Genomic DNA, 10,669 nt, shown 5'->3' on the forward strand with positions numbered 1-10,669 from the left:
GGGGTCCCACAGGGGTCAGTCCTAGGACCAGTGCTGTTTCTGGTATTTGTGAACGACATGCCAGAAGGAATAAACTCTGAGGTGTCACTGTTTGCAGATGACGTGAAGCTGATGAGAAGAATTCATTCGATCGAAGACCAGGCAGAACTACAAAGGGATCTGGACAGGCTGCAGACCTGGTCCAGCAATTGGCTCCTGGAGTTCAATCCCACCAAGTGCAAAGTCATGAAGATTGGGGAAGGGCAAAGAAGACCACAGACGGAGTACAGTCTAGAGGGCCAGAGACTACAAACCTCACTCAAGGAAAAAGATCTTGGGGTGAGTATAACACCAGGCACATCTCCTGAAGCGCACATCAACCAAATAACTGCTGCAGCATATGGGCGCCTGGGAGTCGTTCAGGACCCTGTACACCGTGTACGTTAGGCCCATATTGGAGTATGCGGCACCAGTTTGGAACCCACACCTAACCAAGCATGTAAAGAAACTAGAGAAAGTGCAAAGGTTTGCCACAAGACTAGTCCCAGAGCTAAGAGGTAAGTCCTACGAGGAGAGGTTAAAGGAAATCAACCTGACGACACTGGAGGAGAGGAGAGATAGGGGGGACATGATAACGACTTACAAAATACTGAGAGGAATTGACAAGGTGGACAAAGACAGGATGTTCCAGAGACTGGACACAGCAACAAGGGGACACAGTTGGAAGCTGAAGACACAGATGAATCACAGGGATGCTAGGAAGTATTTCTTCAGCCACAGAGTAGTCAGGAAGTGGAATAGTTTGGGAAGAGATGTAGTGGAGGCAGGATCCATACATAGCTTTAAGCAGAGGTACGATAAAGCTCATGGTTCAGGGAGTGACCTAGTGGCGACCAGTGAAGAGGCGGGGCCAGGAGCTTGGACTCGACCCCTGCAACCTCAACTAGGTGAGAACTAGGTGAGTACACACGCGCACACACACGCACACAAAATACTGAGAGGAATTGACAAGGTGGACAGAGACAGAATGTTCCAGAGATGGGACACAACAAGGGCCCACAGTTGGAAGTTGAAGACACAGGTGAATCACGGAGATGTTAGGAAGTATTTCTTCAGTTACAGAGTAGTCAGGAAGTGGAATAGTTTGGGAAGCGATGTTGTGGAGGCAGGATCCATTCATAAATACACGCGCAAACACTCAAAGCGCATATTTTGCAGTTGCTATCGTCGCTTTTCCTTCTGCCGTTCCTACTGTTACTCCCCTCAAGGAAGGTTCCTTGATGTTGGTGAGGGGCTCTTGATTTAGGAAATTGGATCTGTGCTCCAGTTCCCCGAATTAAGCCTGAATACCTTCCACACCCCCCCTTCCCCAGGCGCTGTATAATCCTCCGGGTTTAGCGCTTCCCCTTGATTATAATAATAATAATCCTACTGTTACTGCTAGTGCTGCCGTTGTTACTGCTGTCGCTGCTGCTAATTTCGCCGTCAATTCTGCATAAGTCAGCAAGGGGAACGCCTAGCCTTCATACAATTCTTCAGACATCACGAAAATGAATCAATCAGCGTCTGGTAGCATTTTTTGTATACAATATCGGTTCAACAACCGATAACTGCTACACGCTATCGCCATCGCTGCGTGTCTTACGTGATGTAAATATACAATTAACCAGACGGGCACTCAAGAGAACAAGTTACAGTTTAGTCAGGCGTCTCTTAGAGACTGAAGGGCGCACTACTTTACTGCCAAAGTTCGCGTCGACAAGCCACTGGCGACAATAGAAGACTATTAGCAGTTAGAAGAATGTATTACCAGTTAGAAGACTTTATTGACAGAAAAAAATATTACCAAGTAGAAGGCTTTATTAGCAGTTATCCATAGGTTATACGAGTTCGCAATTGAAACAGGTATTATTGCAATTATATACAGTAGTTAGTTCATGTGGGAGGTGTTGCTGGTTTATGTGGGAGGTGTAGCAAGTTTATGTGGGAAGTGTAGCTAGTTTGTAGGGATATGTAACTGGTTTGTGGGAGGTGTAGCTGGTTTATGAGAAGTGTACCAGTTTATGTGGAAGGTGTAGCAGCCCCTTACTCAAACATCTCACATTGTTGTGCACAAGTAAATCGTCATAGCATCGACCTCAGTTAGAAAGCTTCGGAGTAGACGGACTTGTAGTGCTGACGTTGATCGAAGGAAGTTTACTAGCTTCATAATAGTCTCCATGAGGTCACCATATTCATCTCCCAGACTGGTACACACTACTGATTAGTGGATAATGCAGTGATAACTTATCATATCGAGATTATCTTCCTTTAATCTTGCGACTAGTGCCCTCTCTCGACCAACCATGTCTGGAGCTCCATCTGTGGTCAGTGAAATGATGGATTTGACATCACTATTTCTCGATTCTAAAAATGATTTTCAAGGATCCATATACGTATATTCTCTCCTCGTGTTCTTCCTTTAAGGTCGGTCACACCCAACAAGTCCTGACAAAATTCTTTTTCTCTGCGTCATAATATCCCACAAATACCATGAGTTGAGCATTATCGGTACTGTCTGTTGACTCATCTAAAGCCAATGACATACAAGGTGCTTTTTTCACTCATAGATCAAGTTGCGACATAAGATCTTCTGCCAATAGTTCTGTTCTCCTCGCTGATGTATTATCAGATAATGGAATCTGCTTTATTTTTTTTATATTTTATTTAAAACATGACATTACAAAAATATAATATATATAAAGCTCATGTAGGGCTATAAAATTAACACAATCCTACCTACAGCTAACATTATACACCACACTTACAACTCCGTGTGGGTTCAACCCCCCCCCCCTCTCTGTTCCCTCATCCTATCACTTAACCCAAACCTGTTGGAGCTACCCAACTTATCAGAATTATACAATATGAACAACACTTTTATATACACATCCCTCGAAATGGTACGTAATCTGTACCCTCAGAGACATCCATTTTCTTCCCACACTGATGATGCAATCGACTACAGACCATGCAATTCATTGCACTGAACATATTACACAGACATATTACCCCCTCCCCCGTGGTTATCCAACCACCCCACTATTTACAACCTAACATACTACAAACAATGGATGTTACCTAATCTAATGTCACACAGCAATGATCAAAACATTAATTTATGTAATTGTCCTAATGCTTCAGTTACATAACAATATGTGTTCCTCCCTTAAGTCAATGTGACCTGACCTGAGATAAGATAAGATAAGATAAGATTTCGTTCGGATTTTTAACCCCGGAGGGTTAGCCACCCAGGATAACCCAAGAAAGTCAGTGCGTCATCGAGGACTGTCTAACTTATTTCCATTGGGGTCCTTAATCTTGTCCCCCAGGATGCGACCCACACCAGTCGACTAACACCCAGGTACCTATTTGCTGCTAGGTGAGCAGGACAACAGGTGTAAGGAAACGTGTCGGAATGTTTCCACCCGCCGGGAATCGAACCCGGGCCCTCCGTGTGTGAAGCGGGAGCTTTAGCCACCAGGCCACCGGGCCACCCACCTGACTAGGTTGGGTGCATTGGCTTAAGCCGGTAGGAGACTTGGACCTGCCTCACATGGGCCAGTAGGCCTTCTGCAGTGTTCCTTCGTTCTTATGTTCTTATACAAAATTACTACAAAGCCATAGGTATAAACTTAGTCTCAAAAACCCAACACATGTAAGCTTCTACACATTTAAACATGCAATTCCAAACGTTAAAAAACAATAACACAGCTTCAACTATGACATTCAAGCTCTATACAGCTTATATGGACATAACAGTGCTATTGACAACAGTACAGTACAACATAAAATATAACCATGACATAAGTAACACAAAGATTGTGCCTAGCGCACACCTAACCACAAAAACCTATAAATAACACCACTGTTGCCCAACTTTATTTACACCATATGACGTACAACACTGAAGCCCGCGCTCCAACTACAACACTGAAGCCCACGGTCCAACTATAACACTGAAGCCCGCGCTCCAACTACAACACTGAAGCCCGCGCTCCAACTACAACACTGAAGACCGCGGTCCAACTACAACACTGAAGCCCGCGCTCCAACTACAACACTGAAGCCCGCGCTCCAACTACAACACTGAAGCCCGCGCTCCAACTACAACATTGAAGCCCGCGCTCCAACTACAACACTGAAGCCCGCGCTCCAACTACAACACTGAAGCCCGCGCTCCAACTACAACACTGAAGCCCGCGCTCCAACTACAACACTGAAGCCCGCGCTCCAACTACAACACTGAAGCCCGCGCTCCAACTACAACACTGAAGCCCACGGTCCAACTATAACACTGAAGCCCGCGCTCCAACTACAACACTGAAGCCCGCGCTCCAACTACAACACTGAAGCCCGCAATCCAACTACAACACTGAAGCCCGCGCTCCAACTACAACACTGAAGCCCGCGCTCCAACTACAACACTGAAGCCCGCGCTCCAACTACAACACTGAAGCCCGCGCTCCAACTACAACGCTGAAGCCCGCGCCCCATCTACAACACTGAAGCCCGCGCTCCAACTACAACACTGAAGCCCGCGCTCCAACTACAACACTGAAGCCCGCGCTCCAACTACAACACTGAAGCCCGCGCTCCAACTACAACACTGAAGCCCGCGCTCCAACTACAACACTGAAGCCCACGGTCCAACTACAACACTGAAGCCCGCGCTCCAACTACAACACTGAAGCCCGCGCTCCAACTACAACACTGAAGCCCGCGGTCTAACTACAACACTCAGAAGGTCCGGATTCGGACCACGGGCCGCTAATTCAGTAGCCCTGGCGTAGCTAGTCTATATGGAAGATGAGGCTGGTTTGACGGAGGTGTGACTAGTTAACGTGGGAAGTGTAGCTGGTGTGTGGATATTGGGAGTATATGATGGGAGGTGAAGCGAGTTTTCACACTGGTGCCTCTCGACATACACTAATATTACAAATTCATTCACAACTTGTACACAAATTACAATTTTGTAAATACTTAGAGGGAGACAAAAACAGATGGTGATAACCTTCATAATACACCGTACGGAAAATCAAGTTTTTACAAATGTCGTGTAAATTGTTGACTTTGTCTTTCTCGACTACACATGCATTTTGTTTTTTATTGTGAAAACTAAAAGAACGATTATATCGTGTTGGTATCTCACCAACACCAGTCAAGTGGTTAAGGAACTCTATATTTAGGAGAAGTATATGTCTTGTGGCTGCATGTATCCTTGACTGGTAGAGTGACTGATGCAATCTTCATGTCCCTCGTGTAGTCAATAATAACCTTTAAACCAAATAAACCCACCAACACATTAAGGAACTCCTAGTTAATAAAACAAAGTCAGTCCTAACTGAAACTATCGTGTGCCTGCAACTAATATATAAGAAAATGTGAAAAACACTTTACCCATGTCCTTGTGGAACACAAACTGCAGGTGAATAATCTCTTAATTCTTTTATCGTTGAAAACACGTCGTGATCGGGCACAAACTAACGTTTATTGAAGAGAAACTAAGTTCCTTTATCTCACAAGTGACTATTGCTAGCGCTGAGGGAGAAATGTAGTGGGTTTTAACACGTTGAAGGCTCGGGAAGGAGTGAGCTGGTGGCCATATCTACCAGTATTTATAACATAGGTTGCCAAACAACTTTTAAAAATCATACTCTGGCCACCGTGAATTATAAAGTCAGGGGATTAAGACACTAAATGGAAACGCAGGACATACACCCTGATGGGTGTATTTCTCTCAGAGTATATATACTGAGTTTACCTTAATTCCTTTTTAGGTATTAAAGTATTCTTGCCCGGTGGTGAAAAGGTTACCAAGCAGCCTTCATGACCCTCGTGTGGTCGATAGGCATTAAACCCCATTAACCAAATGGAAATTCCTTGCATGGGGGAAAAAACTACCTTGTACAGAACCAATTCGTGAAATACATCACTGTTGTTAAAAATCCAGTACCTCTGGAGGAAAAACGGTATTGTGGGAAATTATGGGGATGAGGCTCACAGGTACATTCCTGAAATATTTCGTCCACATAATTGGGGGGGGGGCCACAACTAAACAAGAATTTATTGTACTTACCAATGTTAGTTGTACCTCAGAGTTAGGTGACACTTTAGACACTAGGCTGCACCATGCCTCTCCTCCGACACACACACACACACACACACACACACACACACACACACACACACACACACACACACACACACACACGCACACGCACACGCACACGCACACACACACACACACACACACACACGAGCCAGAAACGAGTATGCACAGATAAGGAGGGAGGCCCAGCGACAGTATGAAAACGACATAGCATCGAAAGTCAAATCTGACCCGAAACTGCTGTATAGCCACATTAGGAGGAAGACAACAGTCAAGGACCAGGTGATAAGGCTGAGGAAAGAAGGTGGAGAACTCACAAGAAACGATCAAGAGATATGTGAGGAGCTCAACACGAGATTTAAGGAAGTATTTACAGTAGAGACAGGAAGGACTCTGGGGGGACAGATCAGATGGGGACACCAGCGAGGAATACACCAACAAGTGTTGGACGACATACATACAGATGAAGAGGTGAAGAAACTGCTAAGGGACATCGATACCTCAAAGGCAATGGGACCGGACAACATCTCCCCGTGGGTCCTTAGAGAGGGAGCAGATATGTTGTGCGTGCCGCTTACCACAATCTTCAACACGTCCCTGGAAACTGGGCAACTACCTGAGGTATGGAAGACGGCAAATGTAGTTCCCATTTTTAAAAAAGGAGACAGAAAAGAGGCACTAAACTATAGACCTGTGTCATTGACGTGTATAGTATGCAAAGTTATGGAGAAGATTATCAGGAGGAGAGTGGTGGAGCACCTGGAACGGAACAAGAGTATAAATGCCAACCAGCACGGATTCATGGAAGGCAAATCCTGTGTCACAAACCTTCTAGAGTTTTATGATAAAATAACAGAAGTAAGACACGAGAGAGAGAGGGGTGGGTTGATTGCATCTTCTTGGACTGCAAGAAGGCCTTTGACACAGTTCCTCACAAGAGATTAGTGCAGAAGCTAGAGCATCAGGCGCATATAACAGGAAGGGCCCTGCAATGGATCAGAGAATACCTGACAGGGAGGCAACAACGAGTCATGGTACGTAATGATGTATCACAGTGGGCACCTGTGACGAGCGGGGTCCCACAGGGGTCGGTCCTAGGACCAGTGCTTTTTTTGGTATATGTGAACGACATGATGGAAGGGTTAGACTCAGAAGTGTCCCTGTTTGCAGATGATGTGAAGTTAATGAGGAGAATTAAATCTGATGAGGACCAGGCAGGACTTCAAAGAGACCTGGACAGACTGGACACCTGGTCCAGCAAATGGCTTCTCGAATTTAATCCTGCCAAATGCAAAGTCATGAAGATAGGGGAAGGGCACAGAAGACCACAGACAGAATATAGGCTAGGTGGCCAAAGACTGCAAACCTCACTCAAGGAGAAAGATCTTGGGGTGAGTATAACACCGAGCATGTCTCCGGAAACACACATCAATCAGATAACTGCTGCAGCATATGGGCGCCTGGCAAACCTGAGAACAGCATTCCGATACCTTAGTAAGGAATCGTTCAAGACACTGTACACCGTGTATGTCAGGCCCATGCTGGAGTATGCAGCACCTGTTTGGAACCCGCACTTGATAAAGCACGTCAAGAAACTAGAGAAAGTACAAAGGTTTGCGACAAGGTTAGTTCCAGAGCTAAGGGGAATGTCTTATGAAGAAAGATTAAGGGAAATCGGCCTGACGACACTGAAGGACAGGAGGGTCAGGGGAGACATGATAACGACATATAAAATACTGCGTGGAATAGACAAGGTGGACAAAGACAGGATGTTCCAGGGAGGGGACACAGAAACAAGAGGCCACAATTCGAAGTTGAAGACACAAATGAGTCAAGAGAGATATTAGGAAGTATTTCTTCAGTCATAGAGTTGTAAGGCAGTGGAATAGCCTAGAAAATGACGTAGTGGAGGCAGGAACCATACACAGTTTTAAGACGAGGTTTGATAAAGCTCATGGAGCGGGGAGAGAGAGGGCCCAGTAGCAACCGGTGAAGAGGCGGGGCCAGGAGCTAAGACTCGACCCCTGCAACCACAAATAGGTGAGTACACACACACACACACACACACACACACACACACACACACACACACACACACACACACACACACACACACACACACACACACACACACACTCTTTCCCACCCACAAAGAAAGTCAGGCCTATCAATTATTACAACATAAAAATTAATGCCAATAATGTTGGTAAATTACAAGATACTGAGTGGAGTGTATGATGATTTGTGACTTGAAAGGAGACGGGGGGAGGGGGGAAGGAAGTATTGAGAACACAGTATTTTTTTCTAAAAATATATGCACTCATCATTTAATTACAGGATCACAATTATTATTTGTGGAACACACCCTAACACTACCCTAACCTACATTATGGGTAAACGTCACTTAGCTAAGGTGTGCTGCTGGGAAGAATCGGAGTACTCTATTTTTCCATCCTTGTTGCAGAATTGTAAGGGTTTTCCACACTATTTATCCCAATTCTTCAGCGGGGATCGTGTCAGCAATTTCTAAATTACGGACTGAGGCCAATATACACCAATTTGACCTCGAAGACACTTGATTACATACACAAAATGTCACAACTAGTGCTCCCAGGTTTTTCCAATATGGCGTCCTCCTCCCTGCATCACTCTGCGGCCGCTGCACACCCTTCTTCTTGACGAGTCAAATCAGTCACATTATAATACACAATTATTATATTCATATTTACACTTGCTGAATTTAGGAAAATTATAAAAAAAATTCCACAGGTATCTTGATATTAATATATTCACAGGGAAGCGCTAAACCCATAAGAGATATACAGCACTTGGAGAATGGGAGGTAATCAGATCTGATCCAGGTCACTGGAGGAAGCTCCACTTCCTTGGATCAAGAGCCCTTTACCCAGCCTCAAGACATTGTGTCCTTTGGATGGCCTTGCTTCATAAGCAATGTTCATTAAGTTTATTTAGGTACAGGTACACATAAGTATAATTATCATACAAAGTTTAACACGTGTAAATTATCTAGGGTAACCGCAAAAAAAGTTACTTAGTATATATGTGTGTTAAATACCAAATGGACGAATATTTTGAAAACTAAAAGTTAGGATTTCAATCTCGGGAAGGCCTAGCGCACTCGGCACACTGTAGTCCGGGGGTCGATCCCTGGTACAGCTGAAAACATTAGGACTTGTTTCCAGAATACCTGCTATCCAGTGTTCACCCATCAGTAAAATGGGTATCTGGGTGTTAGTCGACTGGTGTGGGACAAAATTGACCTAATTAGCCGGAAATGCTTTACATTATTTTTATTATGGAAGACCGCTAGGATTATACAGCGCATCTGGGGGGAGGGGGATGTGGAAGGTATTCGGGCTCAATTCAGGGAACCGGAGCACAGATCCAATTCCCTAGATCAAGAGCCCCCTCACCAGCGTCAAGGAGCCTCCCCTGAGGGGGAATGCTCTACATAACAAGGGGCTTTCTATATAGTAGTATGTCGTTGATGTCAGCTAGGCCTGTATACCTTGTACATGTACTTGTAGTAAATAAAGATATTATTATTATTATTATTAAAAGAAATCGTCTTTGAAAACATGATTTTCAGTATGAATGTGGAACTTCTTAAACTGTCGTGCTTTCGTGGTCACTGTTTAATATACTGCAGTAAAAAATATCCATTAATTGGACAAAATATTTGCATCTGGGAACCTTTGCATCTTTAGCCCCAGACCAGGTGACCGCGTCACTGCTGGCAACCAGTGACAACAGTAGTTTAATATGTTTATTATGCACCCCATACCCATCCTGTGGGCGGTAGTCAAAAAATTACAGAGGTACATAATGGGTCCAGGGACAACACAGAACATAAGAACATAAGAACATAAGAATGTAGGAACACTGCAGAAGGCCTACTGGCCCATACGAGGCAGGTCCTTATCAAAACGACATCTACCTAAAGCTACTCAAGAAACAACTCCCGCACCCCCCAACACCAATCAAACCCAGCCCCTCCCACTCATATATTTGTCCAGTCTCTTCTTAAAGCTACCCAAGGTCCTAGCCTCTATCACCCCACTGGGAAGACTGTTCCACGCATCTACAACTCTGTTAGAAAACCAGTACTTACCTATGTCCTTTCTAAATCTAAATTTATGCAACTTAAATCCATTATTCCTGGTTCTTACCTGGTTCGACACCCTCAGTACTTTATTAATGTCTCCCTTGTTTATGCCCGTCGTCCACTTATACACTTCAATGATATCTCCCCTCATTCTACGCCTCTCCAGAGAGTGGAGATTTAAAGCTTTAAGTCTATCTTCATACGGGAGGTTCCTTACACAGTAAATCATTTTAGTCATTCTTCTCTGTATGTTCTCTAATGAGTCTATGTCCATCCTGTAGTAAGGGGACCAAAACTGAGCAGCATAATCTAAATGAGGCCTCACTAGTGATGTATAGAGCTGTAAAATAACTTTTGGACTTCTGTTACTTATACTTCTTGAGATAAATCCAAGTAATCTGTTGGCCTTGTTA

At 44.5% G+C, this 10,669-nt stretch overlaps 1 protein-coding gene across 1 annotated transcript in view; it reads right to left on the minus strand.

Moving 5' to 3' along the window:
- LOC128685101 (uncharacterized) overlaps positions 1-5,626 on the minus strand; it is a 74,222-nt gene extending 68,596 nt beyond the window's left edge. Inside the window, exon 1 of the mRNA XM_070104658.1 lies at positions 5,419-5,626. Within this exon, the coding sequence (XP_069960759.1) occupies positions 5,419-5,422 (4 nt within the window). The 5' untranslated portion in view covers positions 5,423-5,626. The remainder of the gene's footprint in view (positions 1-5,418) is intronic.
- Between the last annotated feature and the right edge of the window lie 5,043 nt (positions 5,627-10,669).

Source organism: Cherax quadricarinatus, chromosome 5 (assembly GCF_038502225.1).
Source record: "Cherax quadricarinatus isolate ZL_2023a chromosome 5, ASM3850222v1, whole genome shotgun sequence".
NCBI lineage: Eukaryota > Metazoa > Arthropoda > Malacostraca > Decapoda > Parastacidae > Cherax > Cherax quadricarinatus.